Raw genomic sequence first — 20,684 nt, forward strand, 5'->3', positions numbered from 1 at the left:
CCTTAGGTTATATATTTTAAATTAAACAATATGTTCTTTGACTTCCTTCCATAAAATCTAAAGGAGAAAAATAGACATATATTAGAAGTATATTTTTTTGTAAAAAGTAATTGCAGATGAACTTTTCAAATGTACTGAAAACGTAGTTTAAGTTTCTAATTTATTTGTAAGAATAAATTCAGATAGAACATGTTTGCTATTTTGCGCTTATGACATGCAACAACAGGAAACAAAGCATCAAATAAGAAACATGTCCAATAATAATAATAATAATAATAATAATAATAATAATAATAATAATAATAATAATAATAATAATAATAATAATAATAATAATAATAATAATAATAATAAAATATTAACAAATATTTACGTTGCAATATTTACAAGTTAATTTTTCACGAGTCGGAAAATTCTTTCATCAACAAAGGTATGTATGGATGCTGGAAGTTTACTGAGTTCACTACGAAGCTTGTATTCTACATGAATTATCTCCGAACTATTTCTGGTATAGATTTCGGAATAGAGAAAATACTCGTGTTCCGTGGTGCACAAATGGCTACTCTGAAGTTAAACGGGGAAAAGTAGAAAGTGAGAGTTTAATTTCCCATTTAATATATTATGAAAAACGAAGTTTTTTGTTGTTGTTGCTTTCTTTCGACGAACAGTGTATTGTAACAATACTGAACTTGGGGTTCATGCCAGAAATAGCAGGAATATTATTTGTATAGAGACGAATGAAGTACGGGATGAATGCCGTACGTGTACCTTAACTCTTGCTCACTGCGAGCATCTCACACACCAATGTGTTCTCAACCAAAAAGGTTAACTGAAAGAAATCAAACAAATTAGACTTTAAGAGACAAGAGCGACTAATAAGACATGGGGATGAAGGTAAAGCTAGTGATAAGTTTAAGATAAACAAGATATAAAATGTTAAGTTGTCCTGCATGTGAGAGATAAGACAAGACTTATCTTCACGACAGAATGAAGTTCGACGTGAGCTGCGAAACCTTCTTCTCCTCCGCCTGAATCGATCTGACGAAGATTTTCGAAAATGACAAGGTTTTATTACTTTCTCCTACGCTTGAATCGATCTGACAAAGATTTTCGAAAATGACAAGGTTTTATTACTTTCTCCTACGCTTGAATCGATCTGACAAAGATTTTCGAAAATGACAAGGTTTTATTACTTTCTCCTACGCTTGAATCGATCTGACAAAGATTTTCGAAAATGACAAGGTTTTATTACTTTCGAGTGCAACTGCGCTCTCCTCGTGTTATATTTCTGATGAAAATCCAGCTTGATGACAGCACAAAGTAGGGCTTAGTGCAAGAGCACTAAAGGTTGCTTCCAAGTTGGTCATCGACTGGCAGGACGCTGTCCTCGGCGCTGTGACGATGTCGCAGAAAACCAAAAGTAAATAACCTGATGACATGTAGTAAATATAGGACCACTTAACTTAGCAGAAATAAATTGCAAGAAATCAAGTCGGAAGGTAAACAGAAAAGTGATGAGAAACTACAAGAAATTATTGGAAACGGAAGAAGTCGCTGACGCTCTAAGTTTATTGTTTCTTAAGGAATTTTACATCCATGCATCAACTGATGGTTGAGACTACAATTATATATATATATATATATATATATATATATATATATATATATATATATATATATACAGTGTTTCTTCCAGACATGTTTTTGGGGGGCACTGCCTCCCCGGAGATTCGAGAGTGCCCCCCCGGAGAGACCAAAGCAATACATCTATAATATAATAAATAGAATAGTACCAGCAGTGGGAAATAAATATTTTCAGAAGACAATAAACAGATAAACAAACGGTTTTAATCTTACTACTTTACCAAGGTGTTCTAAAACTCGTGCCGATAGTTGTTTTCTTTTTTCATATTTAGCGATTAGGTGGTATCTTGTGTCTGTAACTGCCAATCTTGAACGGAAGAGTAACAATTGAACGTCGTGTTGCACGTATATCTGAAACGAATAACACATGTAAGTTATTCTGTTTAGGTTAATATTGGCGATTATAGTTTTGTGCTTTCAATTAGTGTGTCTTGTTTACAGGTGAGGGATTTGTTCAGTATGTCTTCTAACAAGAAAAGCAAAAACGAAAGTCAAACATATATCTTGAATTTTGTTATAAAGGAAAAATGTTGGACATTAAGCTTGAAGCATCTGTGGACCCTGGCCCATCAAATTCTTTGTCGACTGACTGTACAAGTCTAAGTGATAATACACCAGATAAAAGTAAGTGTAAGGGAAAAGCAAACGGACTAGAACAAGAGAAGGATGTAAGTATTGATGTTGAGCAGTCGAAATGTATTTCAAAGTGTGCAGATGATAGGGCAAATATAAATGAGCAAAACCTTTGTTCTGTTGAGAAGAAGCGTTTGTATAATAAACAGTGGGAACAACAGTATGAGTGGCTGTACGAGGACAAAGTACGTGGAGGTGCCTTTTGTAAATATTGTGATCGATATATGAAGAATGACCCTAATGTGCAGCAGAAAACCGGAGGTGTTTTTGTGACTCATCCATTTACAGCATATAAAAATGCATTAGGAAAAGACGGAAAACTGGACAAGCATAATCATTCAAAAGAGCACATTGCAAGCCTTGAGATGGACAGGCTGCAAATGCAAGTAAAAAATAACCCTGTGTACTCTCAAGTTCTTCGTCAAAGTGAAGCCGAAAAAGATCGAAACCGCCAATCGCTGGGAATGCTTGTTCGTGACTTGTACTTCTTGGTTAAAGAAGAAGTGCCACATACAACAAAATATGAGGCACTACAGTACAGTGTAGTCCAGAACTAGAAACGTGGAAAAATGAACAAAGTGAACGCTATAACTACTGCAGTAGGAACACTGCTTCCGAATTGTTGAGTTGTGTTGGTGAAGTCCTACGTTCTAAAGTGACTCAAAAAATCAGAGATAAAAAGTTTTCGATAATGGCTGATGAAAGTACATCAATAAATAATAAAATGGCCCTTAGCATGTGTTTGCGATATTTAGAGGACAGTGCTCCGGTTCAAACATTTTTGGCGCTGGTGACCATACCTGATTGCAAAGCCGATACCATTGCTAATGCTATAGACACTGAAATGAAAAATCACAATTCGAAATACGAAAATCTCATAGCGTTTAGTTTCGATGGTGGGTCTAACTTTTCTGGCAACAGTTCTGGTGTTCGCAGGATTCTGTCAACAAAAGCTGGCAAAGATATACCGTATATTCACTGCAGAGCTCATGTGCTGATACTTGCTGCTGCTATGTGCAGAAACAAAAATCCCAAAGTTAAAAGATTGTTCCATACCTTGAAAGATATATACAATCTGTTTAGTAGATCACCTAAGCGGGAAAACATTTTGCATGAAATTCAGGCAATCATAAACGATCCTATATTAAAAGTACCTGAATACATTGAAGTACGGTGGCTAAGTCACTATAGAATTGTGAATGCAGTGAAAAGGTGCTTCTCGGGAATTTTGTTGGCTCTTGAGCATATTCACAAAGAAGGGGTTGATTTTGCGTTACTTGCGGGAGAAATTTTAGGCGAAATAACCAACAAAAGCTTTGTTATCATACTTTGTGTTATGGATGCATTACTAAGTGCGTTGTCTCACTTGAGTAAGCAGCTTCAAAATGCATCCTTGTCATTTTCATCTCTGATGTCTATGATCGATGCCACTAAAGAACATGTTACGAAGATAGCGGATGAATGTTGTAGCACCAATAGCGAATTAAGGAATATGATTTTGGAGGTCATGGAAAAGCCTGAAGAATTTTCGAAGACTTTTGTGGAAAACGAAGATCCTGAGAAAACGCTTAAGGACCTGAAGAGTTATGTGTTGCAGGTTGTCGAAGAGATATCAAATAGATTCAACGACCGCGCCCTTGGCCTAATGGAAAGTGCATCCTACTTCGAAAACATAGCCATTTTTTTAAGTACCAAGTGTGTAGATGATGTAAAGAAACTGTGCAACTATTTCGTCGATGTTGATATGGAAGCGTTATGAGCAGATATAAAGTCATTTCAATTTTTCCTTCGGTCACTGATGAAGAGCACTGAAAATGCTTGCTTGGATATAGACCCAGTTCTTCCAAAAGTACTTCAAGTGAAAATTGGTTATGAAAATCTACATAAAATATGTGAATCGGTCATGAGTGTATCTATATCAACAGCCAGTGTTGAAAGAAATTTCAGCACAATGAACAGGATATTATCAAAATTGCGATCTCGTATGGCAGAAGAAAACTTGAAGCACTGTATGTTGATCAGCATTGAGTGTGAAGAAGTGCCAAATTCGAATTTTATCAATGAGGTAATCAATTCATACGCCAAAGCAAAGATGAGAAGAATACGTCTTCTTTAATGATTAAAAACAAACTACGAAGTGAATTTTTGTCATACGGACGAAGTTATAATGTAAAACTTTTATAAATGTCTATTGTATTTAATATTATTAATACATTTCTATTGTATTTGCCAATTAGATTTTTTGAACCAAAAAAAGAAAACTTTTACAGGCCATGAATAAATATTTTAACTTTATGGTGATGATTGGGATCATACACTTCAGTATTTTCGTGGACAAGAAATAACAATATTGACATTTTTACATAACTTTAGAAAAGAAGCTGCTAAGTTATACCGAGACCGCATGAAAATAATATGTGCCCCTCCGTATACTACGTGTGCCTTCCCGGAACATTTTTCTGAAAGAAACACTGTATATATATATATATATATATATATATATATATATATATATATATATAATGTCTTCCTGATAATGACGAGACTCTGCAGAATGTCCTCTGGGTATGCGATGTCCTCAGCAAGGATATGAACCGCAGGTGTTCCAGGCAACTAGTCTTGAAATTGACCCTCTCTCTCAGCCAGTCAAAGGTTTTCAAATAACACATCTTATTTGGATAGCAAACAGTATGATATCAGTTTAAGTTTTTTCATTGAAGTTTTGTTATGAGTTGAGTAGAGTTGATTTTGAGTTTAACACCCCTTTCAGCAACGAGCCGATATGAGACGTCGACCTACTGATTATCGTAGAATCCAAACCACATGAGCTCCTGCAGCGAACAGAACCTACATCTCCGACGTCAAAGACGCGTACGCTTACCTCTTAACCACGAAGGTGTTCTGTAGTTTTGTTATTCAACCAAAGTAGCTCAGAATCTCTATGACGAATAATTGGCAAAAAGAAGTTCAGAATAGTACCTACGTTGTAGAAATATGTAGGACAGACCATAGAACAAATAGATGTAGAGTATAGCTCTACATGAGAAATGAAGAACCTATATTCCAGGCTAGCATTGTCAAAGAATTTCTGTAAATGCATATACCATGCCTTACATGCGCACATATTTTAGTAATGGTAGTAATATGTTTATTAAGGGAGCATATAACCAAATATAACACCAATATGCTAATGCGCTTGTACACTTTGATTAGTTGCAAGGATTCCAACAGTGTAGTTGCAAGGATTAATACAAGTCCTATTATAATATTTTTGTAAATACTGTTGTATTATTAGGGTATGTTTATAACAAACCCCAGCATTGGGAGTAGATTCCGGACTTAACCTAGCTCTATCTACCCTTTCAAAGTGAAGAACGTTTACAATATTCACAATATCCATGATTCAACGCATTTTATTCCTTTTACTGTTCTTGCTTTTCCGAACTTTTCACCAAACAACAATGATTTCGCATTTCATCACTGGATGATCTAGCCAGAGGTAACCGACTGAGATTGTCAACATTGATTTTAAGATATACGTAACCACTACATTACAAAAGATGAAGTAAAATGCGAGGTAAAACAAAATAAAAAGGAAGTAAATTAAAATAACCCGAAATGATACTTCAACTTTATTGTGAGACCTTAGTTCGAATGGAAATGATTAATATACACGTAGAAAATATCTTGTATACACGTCCAGAAAATCAGAAAGGGGACATTGACTATGATTAGAAAAAGAGTCGAGGTCCAAATGTTTACTTTGGGGAAAAAGTCTGCTGTACAAGACAAATTAGTGTTCTAAAACTACCATGACGTTTCTCAAATAAATCGCAATATTACTTATAATGTATTCATTTCACATGGTTCTCAAAAAAAGCATTTAACAATTAATTCTTTAATTGCTACAAATGTTTTCAACGATTATCTGTTAAAAATGAACTTCTGAAACATGAGTTCATTAAATTAAAATGCTTTACTAATTAATTTAATTGTTATTTTTAACGGAATATTTACAAACCTATGTCTAGCACATTTTGTCCCAGTTATATATGATTTCACCGGTTGGAGAGGTAATTGATCTTGCTTCCGGCTTGAGGATTGTTTTTCACTGATTCTTTAGAGAGAAAAAGAACAAACGTAAACAATCAAGATTAGAAGGAAAGAAATTCAATCCTGGTAGAATGATGATTCGTTAGCTGAAAAGAAGAAATCACATAAGCTAGGTTACTTCCCTGTCTGGTCTTGAACATAGATTGTTTTAACCCCAACCTGTCGCTTTTAGACATAGGCTTCAGTGTCCATGAACCAGGAATCGTGAGCACACTTAGTCAAGCCTGACATGAGTAAGTCACCCCATAGAAAATTCTGAAAATATCGCAAGTTACAAGTTTGGCTTTGTTATATAGCAAAGATACAGTTTCAAATAGTTACTGTGGTGGTTACGTCTTTGAATATGAAGTCGATAAATGTAAATATGAAAAGTTAAACTTAATTTGTTTCAACAAAAGAGACACTGACCAAAGCTTAAAACTTTACTTTATTTTAAATTATAATTTGTAACTGTTTCGATCGTGTCTGAAGAAGGATATGCTAGATATCCGAAACAGTTACAAATTATAATTTAAAATAAAGTAAAGTTTTAAGCTTTGGTCAGTGTCTCTTTTGTTAAAACAATTAATCCAAAGCCATGAATAGTCTTATTAATTTGTTTCGTATTTTTTCGAATCACATTCGTGTTTTTGAAATTAATTGAATCAGTAATTTTGAAAAGATAACCTTTTCAAATTAATTAGGCATAATAGCTACAGCTCATCTTGTAGGCAAACATATACCACTGTTTGTTACTGGGCACAAATGTTTGAACACGTGAGACCTAATTCTGAAAACCAATGGTGTAGTAATATTAGTACATTGTTTTGAAAGTATATATTAGTAAATTGTATATATATATATATATATATATATATATATATATATATATATATATATATATAATGATGAAGTTGTGAGGAACTGTATATATCTGCAGTAGTATGTAGAAATGACTTTTACTTTTATTTTAGAATTTCTACGTTATCATATTTCGAGACGTGTTGCTTTGAGACTTAGGCCCAGGAATAATGTTCAGAATGTTAGAATGTTGGAATGTTCATGTCAAACGTATCTTACTATGTAAATTAACTGAAGCAAATATCTATACATTTACTATGCTTACGTGTAAATGAACAGTGGCAAGTGATTTAACTTTCTGGACACTCTCTTCTCTTATTAGATAAGGAGATACAGCATGTTATATGTGTAAATATTTACAAATAGGTTATGTATGGGGCATCACGAAGCAGCAGTCATCTGGCGAACTCTATCAACTAGCTAATTCGTGATTTATATCATGTCGGTATATCCTAGGCAGATGTCGAAGTTTGGACATAATGGCAGCTCATTTTCATTCAATTTGATTCAACAATGCTTTTTTTATTTGTCAAAATATTTTTTTCTTCGTAGGTGAACCAGTAGCAGTAAAAGTTGGACTCTCACTGACAGGCATTACTTCAATCGATGAAGGAGAAGGGGTAAGTATATGGAGATGATTTCGTTGCCATAATCGAATACGGAAAATCGGATACAAGAATAGCATAGTATCAGTTGTAATACACGTGAATTACAGTTTATTAAGATGTGTCGAACAATGAGCGCGGAGAACGGTAATGGAAAGTACACTAGTAGATGTAAACAATGTTGACTAATAGTACAATGGAATCCATTAGCCTTGAAAATACATTTTGCTCATTAAATGAATGTAATTAATCATCATGTTTCTTCTCCATGAACTTAGCACTGAATTGATAGCAAACCGAATAGAAAAAGAAGATCAATATTGTAGGACCGCGTTAATTTCCAGTCAGACCGTCTTCAGCAGTAATGTAACGATAACAACTGCCTGAAAAAAAAATAATATTTAAAACTTAAATGAGTTACTGGTACTGTATATTACAGTAATACAAGTTAACTAGAGAAATGCAAGTTAACGTACTGTCTATCACAACAAAGTTAATATTGTTTAGATCAGTGGTTCTCAGCCTTATTCCTTTCACGACCCCCATTTTATCACATCTTCTTGCCAACGATCCCGGTATCATTTCTGTTTTGTAATAAGTTTGTGTGGGATTTTTAATATACCTATTGTGGAGGTCTCATGATATCCATTTATTTCTATAATAGTAGAATCGATTTCTTGTAAGTAGTGGATAGAGTAACTTTTCTAAAAATCAAGTTAAAACCAAATTTAGTCAGTTCATTCATATTACAAAAATCAAATCCAGTCCGTCATACTGTTTAAAAATGAAAACAGTTTGAAAATTTTAAACCTTCATGACTCCCTTAATTTCGGAGCATATGATAAAAAATAAAGTAATTTCCAATTTTGGATAAAAAAAACTTGAACAGTTGTTGAAAAGGTTATTGAGTATTTTAAGTGACTTGATAACGTGTGTCACAAGGATTGAAACGGAAATTGCCGCACTAGTGAAATCATACCACGCCCAGGTATTTCATTAGCTGTCAATTTTGATTGCACTTTAATATACAGGTTTTGTTGCATTTGTATTTTCCTATATTTCAATATACAGTGCTTATTAGTTTCATATCGTACCTCTTTCATTTAAATTGATTTCTAAACAACTCTGCACCTGTTGAAAATGTTTAGTAGAACTGTTTTATTGTTCTTGACAGTATGTATGATTCATAATAGTATTCACAACAAAATTCAAAATAGTATTTAAAAATATTTTCCGGTATTAGATTCTAATTATATTTATCTCTTCTGCTTATCTTCGCGACCTCCATGAAACCTTCTCGTGGCCCCGTTAGGGGTCGCGACTCCCAGGTTGAGAAACCCAGATGAAAACAGTATTCAATTATTTAGCAGAAGTAGTAGGAATATGTACGTTCTGCGCCACTGACCCTCTACCCACTTTCTCGGTCCCGCCTGAAGCAGACAACGAGTTTCCCAGTGCCGCCTGACACACTATGCCGGGGGACATATAGGGGATACGAGAAATCGAGCATCGTGAACCGTCAACCCACGGCCTTTTACGACCTCCATTTTAGGGGTGAATTTGTTCCCTTTTATGAGCACTTTTAAGGGGGTGTATTCGTTCTCTTTTATGACCTCCTCCATTTTAGGGGGTGAACTCGTTCCCTTTTATGAGCATATTTTTCCCAACCCCTACGAACACATAGCAGAACATCAGACTACGTAACATAACGAACATACATCAGAGCAGACTCGTTCCCTTTTATGACCTCCATTTTAGGGGTGAACTCGTTCCCTTTTACGAGCATATTTTTTCAACCTTTACGAACACATAGCAGAACATCAGACTACGTAACATAACGAACATACATCAGAGCAGATTGAACTCGTTCCCTTTTATGACCTCCATTTTAGGGGTGAACTCGTTCTCTTTTACGACCTCCATTTTAAGGGGGTGAACTCGTTCCCTTTTATGAGCACTTTTCCAACCCCTATTTTATTTACGAACACATAGAAGAACAGATAACACATAACACTACGTAACACACAGCGGACCAGAGACTACGTAAGATTCATTCCCTTTTATGAGTACATTTTAAGGGGTGTACTCGTTCTCTTTTATGAGCATATTTTTCAACCCCTACGAACACATAGCAGAGGTGTATTCGTTTTCAACCCCTTAGCATAAGACTATGTAAGATAGCAGTTACGAACACATAGCAGAGCAGATAATAAACACAACATCCTCCATTTTAGGGGTGTATTCATTCTCTTTTATGACCACTTTTTAAGGGTGAACTCGTTCCCTTTTCCAACCCCTATTTTAACATAGCAGAAATTACACTGAGACAATGAACACACAGCAGAACAGATAATACATAGCACAGCTAATAAAAGAGCATGGCTTATTTTCCAACCCCTATTTTAACATGGCAGAAATTACACTGAGACTATGAACACATAGCAGAGCAGATAATAAACACAACAACCTCCATTTTAGGGGTGTATTCATTCCCTTTTATGATTACTTTTCCAGCCCTTATTTTACGACAATGAATACCTATGTAACATAGCGATTCGATACGCTCTTTGAACCGATTTGGATGGAACTCGGAATATGGGGGTTTTCGACCATGCTGAGTACGAATATCATACATTTAGCAATTGGTCATCAACTACTACATGTCCCAAAATTAGTGGTCATCGAGGTCAAAGGTCAAAACTCGAAAACAAAGCAACGTATTGAGGTGCTGTTTCCACATTTAGCAATAGGTCATCAGGTACTACATGTCCCAAAATTAGTGGTCATCGAGGTCAAAGGTCAAAATACTTAAAACCCAATAACTTGAAAACGAAGCAACGTATTGAGGTGCTTTTTCCACATTTAGTAATTGGTCATCAACTACTACATGTCCCAAAATTAGTGGTCATCGAGGTCAAAGGTCAACATACTTAAAACCTAATTACTCGACAACTGAGACACATATTGAGGTGCTGTTTCCAAATCTAGTAACTGGTCACCAACTACTACAAGTTCCAAAATACTGATCATCAAGGTCAAAGGTCAACATACTTAAAACCTAATAACACGAAAACTGAGCCACATATTGAGGTGCTGTTTCCAAATCTAGTAACTGGTCATCAACTACTACAAGTTCCAAAATAATGACCATCGAGGTCAAAGGTCAACATACTTAAAACCTAATTACTCGACAACTGAGACACATATTGAAGTGCTGTTTCCAAATCTAGTAACTGGTCATCAACTACTACAAGTTTCAAAATAATGATCATCGAGGTCAAAGGTCAACATACTTAAAACCTAATAACTCGACAACTGAGCCATATATTGAGGTGCTGTTTCCAAATCTAGTAATTGGTCATCAGGTACCACATGTCCCAAAATAATGTCCACCGAGGTCAAAGGTTAAAATACTTAAAACCTAATAACTCGAAAATGGATCCACATATTGAGGTGCTGTTTCCAAATCTAGTAACTGGTCATCAACTACTACAATTTCCAAAATAATGATCATCGAGGTCAAAGGTCAACATACTTAAAACCTAATAACACGAAAACTGAGCCACATATTGAGATGCTCGGTCACCAACTACTACAAGTTCCAAAATACTGATCATCAAGGTCAAAGGTCAACATACTTAAAAACTAATGACTCGAAAACTGAGCAAAATATTGAGCTGCTGTTTTCACATTTAGTAATAGTTCATCAATCACTGCAAGTTCCAAAATAATGACCATCGAGAGCTTGTAAACGGAGCAACGGATAAATTTTGTACAAAGCAGAAAAAGTGAAGGAGGAATAAATTTGAGTGGCCTATTGAATTTTGTACCAACGAGAAATGTCATTTTTTCTAGACCATGTTCTAATATTTAAACAAACGAAGGGGTGAATTTGAGTGTTCTATTCAATTTTGCATCAACGAGAAATAATTGCGTATTTTAAACAAACAATCGGATAAATTTAACCGGCTCAGAAGTTCAATACTATTTTGTACTCTTGAGTGAGCTTTCCAATTTTGTAGCAAGAAGTACCATTTTTAAGAAAAACTAACTCCTCAGAATTTCATTTCATTTTTGTAATACTCAAATTTGGATGAAGTGTTTAGTTTTGTACGAACCAGAAAAACTTGATTGGATTATTTCCTTAGGTACCAACTGGAAAAAGTGAAGGACCATTATTCAAATAAACGAAGGAATAGAGTATTTAGTTTTTGTACCAACTAGAAAAAAAGAAGTGAAGTATGAATAAAATTTAGGTGGACTATTTTCTTTTGTATCAATCAGAAAAAAAACGAAGAAGAGCCTTTTTAACAAGTTCATAATTTCTGTGACGAAAGAATAATTTCGATGTTCTACTTTTTATACCAACGAGAAAAAATGAACTAGCTGAATATACGAAAGAATAAATTTAAGTGACCTATTCAATTTTGTACCCATGAGAAATGGCTCAGCAAAAGGCGAAGAAGGACTATTTTAAACAATGGAGTATTTAGTTTTGCATCATTTTGGAGTATTCAAATAAACAAAGGAATTATAATTTGTGCCAACTCTAAAATCAATTAAACGAAGTAATGCATTTGAAAAACCGAAGTTGAGTATTTTATACCATTTTGTATTATTTCAACAAACAAAGGAATAAGCAAAAAAAGGATCATTTTATATCATTTTAAACTAGTCTATTTAATTTTGTAGCAACCAAAGGATTTTCACGAAAGAACAAAATTGTACTAATCAGAAAAAGCGAAGAAGACCCATTTTAACTAACTGAGAATTTCTGTACCTTTTTGTACTATTTAAACAAACGATGGGATAAATTTCAGTGACCTGTTTTTTGTACTAACCAGAAAAATCGAAGAAGGTACCTTTATAATAGCTCAATGAACGAAAGAACAAATTTGGGTGTTCTACTTTTTTATACCAAACAAGGAAGAACCATTTTAACTTGCTGAGTATTTTATACCATTTTGTACTACTCAAATAAACGAAAGAAAAGCAAAAAAAGTCCTTTTTAACTAGCGCAGAATTTATGTAAGAATAATTTCGATGTTTTACTTTTTATACCAACGAGAAAAAGTGAACTAGCTGAATATAAGAAAGAATACATTTAAGTGATCTATTCCATTTTGTACCAAGGAGAAATGCCATTTTTATCTAGCTTAGAATTTCTAGTGCATGTTGTATTATTTAAACAAAACGAAGGGCTAAATTTGAGAAAGCGAACATGAACCATTTTACTCAAATTTGACCATTATGTAACTTTTGAAATACTGAAATGTTCTATTTTTGTATCAATCAGAAAACCCCGAAGAAGGATCATTTTAACAAGTTCATAATTTCTGTGACGAAAAAATAATTTCGATGTTCTACTTTTTATACCAACGAGAAAAAATGAACTAGCTGAATATTTAAATATACGAAAGAATAAATTTAAGTGACCTATTCAATTTTGTACCAATGAGAAATGGTTCAGCAAAAGGCGAAGAAGGACTATTTTAAACAATGGAGTATTTAGTTTTGCACCATTTTGGAGTATTCAAATAAACAAAGGAATTATAATTTGTGTCAACACTAAAATCAATTAAACGAAGTAATGCATTTGAAAAACCGAAGTTGAGTATTTTATAACATTTTGTATTATTTCAACAAACAAAGGAATAAGCAAAAAAGGATCATTTTATATCATTTTAAACTAGTCTAATAAACGAAGGCATAAATATGAGTGAGCTATTTAATTTTGTAGCTGAGTATTTTAACGAAAGAACAAAATTGTACTAACCAGAAAAAAACGAAGAAGACCCATTTTAACTAACTGAGAATTTCTGTACCTTTTGTACTATTTAAACAAACGATGGGATAAATTTGAGTGACCTGTTTTTTGTACTAACCAGGAAAATCGAAGAAGGTACCTTTGTACTAGCCCAATGAACGAAAGAGCAAATTTGGGTGTTCTATTTCTTTTTTTACTAACGAGAACCATTTTTAACTGGCTTAGAATTTTATACCTTTTTGAAAAATTTGTATCAAATTTAAAAAAGCAAGGAAATACCATTTTTAAATAGCTCAGCATGTTATAACTTTTTGTGTTTTTGGTCTACCCAATTTCTTGACCATATTGTACTATTTAAACAAACAAAGGAATAAATTGGTGTGACCTATTCACTTTTGTTACAAGCAGAAAAAGGAAAGAATAAATTTCGGTGACCTAATCAGTTTTGTACTAAGCAGAAAAAAGCGAAGAAAGTAAAATTTAAATAGCTCAGTATTTATAACGAAGGAATAAATTTGGGTGTTCTACAGAAGAAAACGGGGAAGGGCCATTTTATTTAATTTTGTAGTACTCAAAATATACAAAGATATAAATTTGTGTGACCCATTTAGTTTTGTACTAAGCAGAAAATTTGTTGGTTTTTGTGCTCTACAAATAAACAGAGGAAAAGCAAAGAGAGACCATTTTATGTGTCTTTTGTAACGAAGAAACAATCCTGCTGCGAGTAGATCAATATGGCATTATTGCGACTTTCATTTTCGAATACATACGGATTAAGCCACTATGGCAAAAAATCCATATTGGAGTATACCTTTTATACAACAAAACAAGCTTCTTAGCCCCACTCCAGAAATTAGAAAACTTGCATTTTAGACCAAGGGCTGCAAGATTCGATTCTCTCGATCTTCTGCTTTATCCGGCAACTTTACTTGGAAATTATCCACATCTAGTAAAAGAAAACGAATAGATAATTTTGAGATAGTTCCATATGGGTAAATACAGTATTAGTAGAAACGAAAGTTTTTAATTAAGTAGAGATAAGGAGAGAGTGAAAAAAATGGAAAATTAAATTTTAAATCATTATTATTATTATTTTAGAGGTCAAAAGGAGGAATAAATGAATTTGAGTGGCATATCTACGGAATTTAGTTTAGTACCGGGGAAAAAAATTTGAATGGAATATTTTATTTTGTACCAACTGGGAATTTAGTGTTGTACCATTGTATCAATTTAAGTATTTTGTACTATTTAGTACCACCGAGAAGGTGTAAAATATTTAGTTTTGTTGGCTTCTTTATTTTGTATTAACGACTAAAACCTTTAACACATACTTGGTTGTGTGCATTACAATGGCCGAAGTTTTTCATTTCCCTGTGGTACAACGTAATGGTCGTCCCGCTTATTCTAGGTCTACAGTTAGATATTTTCGATTGGATAATGGTATACAGTCATGTTTTGTTGAGCACAATGCCCACTATAACGATGTGGTAGACAATTATTTGATGGATAGATATTTGTTTAATAGTCGCTATAACAAATGGTATATGATAGAATTTGTTAAGCATTTATCGCAGGTAGATATTAAGATAGACTTTTTGTCGTTGGTTACTCGTTTAACCGCACACAGTTCTCTTTTCCAATCAGCTACCTTTTTTGCCATGAAAACTAAGGGTAATAGTTATACTGTGACAGCTTTCTTTCGCTATGGGGGAACGCAGGACACTTTGGATGAGTTATTAAAGTTTTGGAATCATGTGTGCGAGTTCAGGCCAAGTATCCAGATTGCAGATTTACTTGGTTGCTTTACACGATGTGGTAAAACTGGCCTTTTTGCGGTATCTCCTCATACCTATCTGTTGGACCTCGCGGTATTTGGAAACTTGGTGAAAAAGAATAACAAATGGTTTTTCTCACAATAAAGCTATACATACAGAATAATCCATTATGACAAAAAAAATTCTACTTTCTCCTTATGCTTAGTTGGAGTAGACTTCGATACATTGTGTAAGAATTTCCAATTAATAGCGGTATTGTACTGCACTTATAATAGTCTGTAATAGTGCAGTTTATTTTTCGAATGAGAGTAGGTTTTAAAGGTGTATTGTAGTCTACCAGCAATAATGATTTCTCAGATTTAAGGCTAAATTAAATGGGCAAGAGGTGTACAGTATTTGGAAGATATAATTAAGAAGTACTAGGATGTGCCAATAGAAAAATTTTAGAACATCTACAAACATGCCTATTAACACTATTTGTAATAACGATGATTCCGTGGGTGTAGATTGTCTTAGATAGAATACAGGTAATTCTTCCATTAAAATTTACAACTATATAATTGATTTTCTTCATTGTTCAGACAAGCGTTTACAGGGTATTGCGAGATGGGAAGCAATTATCTTTAACCACTATACTGATGAGTGGATCCAATTTTACACATCAAAGAATATTAACAGATGCTTATTGGAGTTGCCGGATAAAGCAGAAGATCGAGAGAATCGAATCTTGCTGCCCTTGGTCTAAAATGCAAGTTTTCTAATTTCTGGAGTGGGGCTAAGAAGCTTGTTTTGTTGTATAAAAGGTATACTCCAATATGGATTTTTTGCCATAGTGGCTTAATCCGTATGTATTCGAAAATGAAAGTCGCAATAATGCCATATTGATCTACTCGCAGCAGGATTGTTTCTTCGTTACAAAAGACACATAAAATGGTCTCTCTTTGCTTTTCCTCTGTTTATTTGTAGAGCACAAAAACCAACAAATTTTCTGCTTAGTACAAAACTGAATGGGTCACACAAATTTATATCTTTGTATATTTTGAGTACTACAAAATTAAATAAAATGGCCCTTCCCCGTTTTCTTCTGTAGAACACCCAAATTTATTCCTTCGTTATAAATACTGAGCTTTTTAAATTTTACTTTCTTCGCTTTTTTCTGCTTAGTACAAAACTGATTAGGTCACCGAAATTTATTCTTTCCTTTTTCTGCTTGTAACAAAAGTGAATAGGTCACACCAATTTATTCCTTTGTTTGTTTAAATAGTACAATATGGTCAAGAAATTGGGTAGACCAAAAACACAAAAAGTTGTAACATGCTGAGCTATTTAAAAATGGTATTTCCTTGCTTTTTTCGATTTGATACAAATTTTTCAAATAGGTATAAAATTCTAAGCCAGTTAAAAATGGTTCTCGTTGGTAAAAAAAGAAATAGAACACCCAAATTTGCTCTTTCGTTCATTGGGCTAGTACAAAGGTACCTTCTTCGATTTTCCTGGTTAGTACAAAAAAACAGGTCACTCAAATTTATCCCATCGTTTGTTTAAATAGTACAAAAGGTACAGAAATTCTCAGTTAGTTAAAATGGGTCTTCTTCGTTTTTTTCTGGTTAGTACAATTTTGTTCTTTCGTTAAAATACTCAGCTACAAAATTAAATAGCTCACTCATATTTATGCCTTCGTTTATTAGACTAGTTTAAAATGATATAAAATGATCCTTTTTTGCTTATTCCTTTGTTTGTTGAAATAATACAAAATGCTATAAAATACTCAACTTCGGTTTTTCAAATGCATTACTTCGTTTAATTGATTTTAGAGTTGACACAAATTATAATTCCTTTGTTTATTTGAATACTCCAAAATGGTGCAAAACTAAATACTCCATTGTTTAAAATAGTCCTTCTTCGCCTTTTGCTGAGCCATTTCTCATTGGTACAAAATTGAATAGGTCACTTAAATTTATTCTTTCGTATATTTAAATATTCAGCTAGTTCATTTTTTCTCGTTGGTATAAAAAGTAGAACATCGAAATTATTTTTTCGTCACAGAAATTATGAACTTGTTAAAATGATCCTTCTTCGGGTTTTTCTGATTGATACAAAAATAGAACATTTCAGTATTTCAAAAGTTACATAATGGTCAAATTTGAGTAAAATGGTTCATGTTCGCTTTCTCAAATTTAGCCCTTCGTTTTGTTTAAATAATACAACATGCACTAGAAATTCTAAGCTAGATAAAAATGGCATTTCTCCTTGGTACAAAATGGAATAGATCACTTAAATGTATTCTTTCTTATATTCAGCTAGTTCATTTTTTCTCGTTGGTATAAAAAGTAAAACATCGAAATTATTCTTACATAAATTCTGCGCTAGTTAAAAAGGACTTTTTTTGCTTTTCTTTCGTTTATTTGAGTAGTACAAAATGGTATAAAATACTCAGCAAGTTAAAATGGTTCTTCCTTGTTTGGTATAAAAAAGTAGAACACCCAAATTTGTTCTTTCGTTCATTGAGCTATTATAAAGGTACCTTCTTCGATTTTTCTGGTTAGTACAAAAAACAGGTCACTGAAATTTATCCCATCGTTTGTTTAAATAGTACAAAAAGGTACAGAAATTCTCAGTTAGTTAAAATGGGTCTTCTTCGCTTTTTCTGATTAGTACAATTTTGTTCTTTCGTGAAAATCCTTTGGTTGCTACAAAATTAAATAGACTAGTTTAAAATGATATAAAATGATCCTTTTTTTGCTTATTCCTTTGTTTGTTGAAATAATACAAAATGGTATAAAATACTCAACTTCGGTTTTTCAAATGCATTACTTCGTTTAATTGATTTTAGAGTTGACACAAATTATAATTCCTTCGTTTATTTGAATACTCCAAAATGATGCAAAACTAAATACTCCATTGTTTAAAATAGTCCTTCTTCGCCTTTTGCTGAGCCATTTCTCATGGGTACAAAATTGAATAGGTCACTTAAATTTATTCTTTCGTATATTCAGCTAGTTCATTTTTTCTCGTTGGTATAAAAAGTAGAACATCGAAATTATTTTTTCGTCACAGAAATTATGAACTTGTTAAAATGGCTCTTCTTCGTTTTTTTTTCTGATTGATACAAAAGAAAATAGTCCACCTAAATTTTATTCATACTTCACTTCTTTTTTTCTAGTTGGTACAAAAACTAAATACTCTATTCCTTCGTTTATTTGAATAATGGTCCTTCACTTTTTCCAGTTGGTACCTAAGGAAATAATCCAATCAAGTTTTTCTGGTTCGTACAAAACTAAACACTTCATCCAAATTTGAGTATTACAAAAATGAAATGAAATTCTGAGGAGTTAGTTTTTCTTAAAAATGGTACTTCTTGCTACAAAATTGGAAAGCTCACTCAAGAGTACAAAATAGTATTGAACTTCTGAGCCGGTTAAATTTATCCGATTGTTTGTTTAAAATACGCAATTATTTCTCGTTGATGCAAAATTGAATAGGTCACTCAAATTCACCCCTTCGTTTGTTTAAATATTAGAACATGGTCTAGAAAAAATGACATTTCTCGTTGGTACAAAATTCAATAGGCCACTCAAATTTATTCCTCCTTCACTTTTTCTGCTTTGTACAAAATTTATCCGTTGCTCCGTTTACAAGTTCTCGATGGTCATTATTTTGGAACTTGCAGTGATTGATGAACTATTACTAAATGTGAAAACAGCAGCTCAATATTTTGCTCAGTTTTCGAGTCATTAGTTTTTAAGTATGTTGACCTTTGACCTTGATGATCAGTATTTTGGAACTTGTAGTAGTTGGTGACCGAACATCTCAATATGTGGCTCAGTTTTCGTGTTATTAGGTTTTAAGTATGTTGACCTTTGACCTCGATGATCATTATTTTGGAAATTGTAGTAGTTGATGACCAGTTACTAGATTTGGAAACAGCACCTCAATATGTGGATCCATTTTCGAGTTATTAGGTTTTAAGTATTTTAACCTTTGACCTCGGTGGACATTATTTTGGGACATGTGGTACCTGATGACCAATTACTAGATTTGGAAACAGCATCTCAATATATGGCTCAGTTGTCGAGTTATTAGGTTTTAAGTATGTTGACCTTTGACCTCGATGATCATTATTTTGAAACTTGTAGTAGTTGATGACCAGTTACTAGATTTGGAAACAGCACTTCAATATGTGTCTCAGTTGTCGAGTAATTAGGTTTTAAGTATGTTGACCTTTGACCTCGATGGTCATTATTTTGGAACTTGTAGTAGTTGATGACCAGTTACTAGATTTGGAAACAGCACCTCAATATGTGGCTCAGTTTTCGTGTTATTAGGTTTTAAGTATGTTGACCTTTGACCTTGATGATCAGTATTTTGGAACTTGTAGTAGTTGGTGACCAGTTACTAGATTTGGAAACAGCACCTCAATATCGTCCCTTTCCGGCATTAACGCAGTAAGCGACATTTTTTTCGAAATTTACTTTTTTATATTTTTTGGCTCAGAGTTTTAAGGCGCATCGAAGGGTCTAATCGCCATGTTTCTATCTTTATCCGTTACCGAGATAGCTATGTCGCTTACACGGGTGTAATTAGACTTACTGGAGGCAAAAATGTCGTATGTAACACTCAGTCGTTTGTATTTACTTCATAAATGTTTCTGATGAAACAAAGAAACTGACTTGTAGTCTAGATTGTTTCAAACACCAAATTATTTTCGTACTTGGAACAAATAAACGTGGTATGAACATGATTATTACAATATTTCACGGCAAAAGTGTAGTAAGCGCCAGCTTGTAGTTGGTTCTGAGTCGCTTGAAACAATTTTGATGTAATGATATCAATGATTTCCAGTATTTGTTGCAGTCCTATTTACCTGCTAAGAACAAATACTTTTCCTTACAGCAATTTTGCTATCTTAAAAATATGCGTAAGAGGCTCTCAGCCTTACTTCTGAAGTTAACGGTAATATTGTTATAGCTACTTACTGCTGTTTTACTTGCAATAACAGTGTGTAACGTCGTATAATCCATATGAGGTTTCATATTTCGGTGCAGAAGTATGGGTTAAGTAGAATATGGCGCTGTTCTCTTAGACTTGGAAATATGGGTTGCAATATCTTGCGCCATAAAAAGTGCAATCGAGTAAGAAATACCTGTGCGTCGCTTCCCAGACCCAGACAATAAACAGCACCGCCACCGTCCTATTGAATTACCATGCTGCAACCCGGAGATATATACTCATGCTGTTTCCAACAATCTCTTCGACATGGTTCAGTGAAAAGCGGGACTTACCACTGCAGATAACCATCTTTCATTG

General features: G+C 33.6%; 1 protein-coding gene across 1 annotated transcript; it reads left to right on the forward strand.

Moving 5' to 3' along the window:
- The first annotated feature begins 2,968 nt into the window (after positions 1-2,968).
- LOC145678961 (zinc finger MYM-type protein 1-like) lies at positions 2,969-4,036 on the forward strand. The gene has a single exon (XM_081749566.1). The coding sequence runs from the start codon at positions 2,969-2,971 to the stop codon at positions 4,034-4,036; it is 1,068 nt and encodes a 355-aa protein (XP_081605692.1).
- Positions 4,037-20,684: the final 16,648 nt, after the last annotated feature.

This window comes from Thermobia domestica, chromosome 2 (genome assembly GCF_964235325.1).
Source record: "Thermobia domestica chromosome 2, izTheDome1.hap1.1, whole genome shotgun sequence".
NCBI classification, from domain to species: domain Eukaryota; kingdom Metazoa; phylum Arthropoda; class Insecta; order Zygentoma; family Lepismatidae; genus Thermobia; species Thermobia domestica.

Bases quoted from the DNA above. Each gene is read 5' to 3' on its own strand.
- LOC145678961 (XM_081749566.1), top strand. From the start codon at position 2,969: ATGGCTGATGAAAGTACATCAATAAATAATAAAATGGCCCTTAGCATG.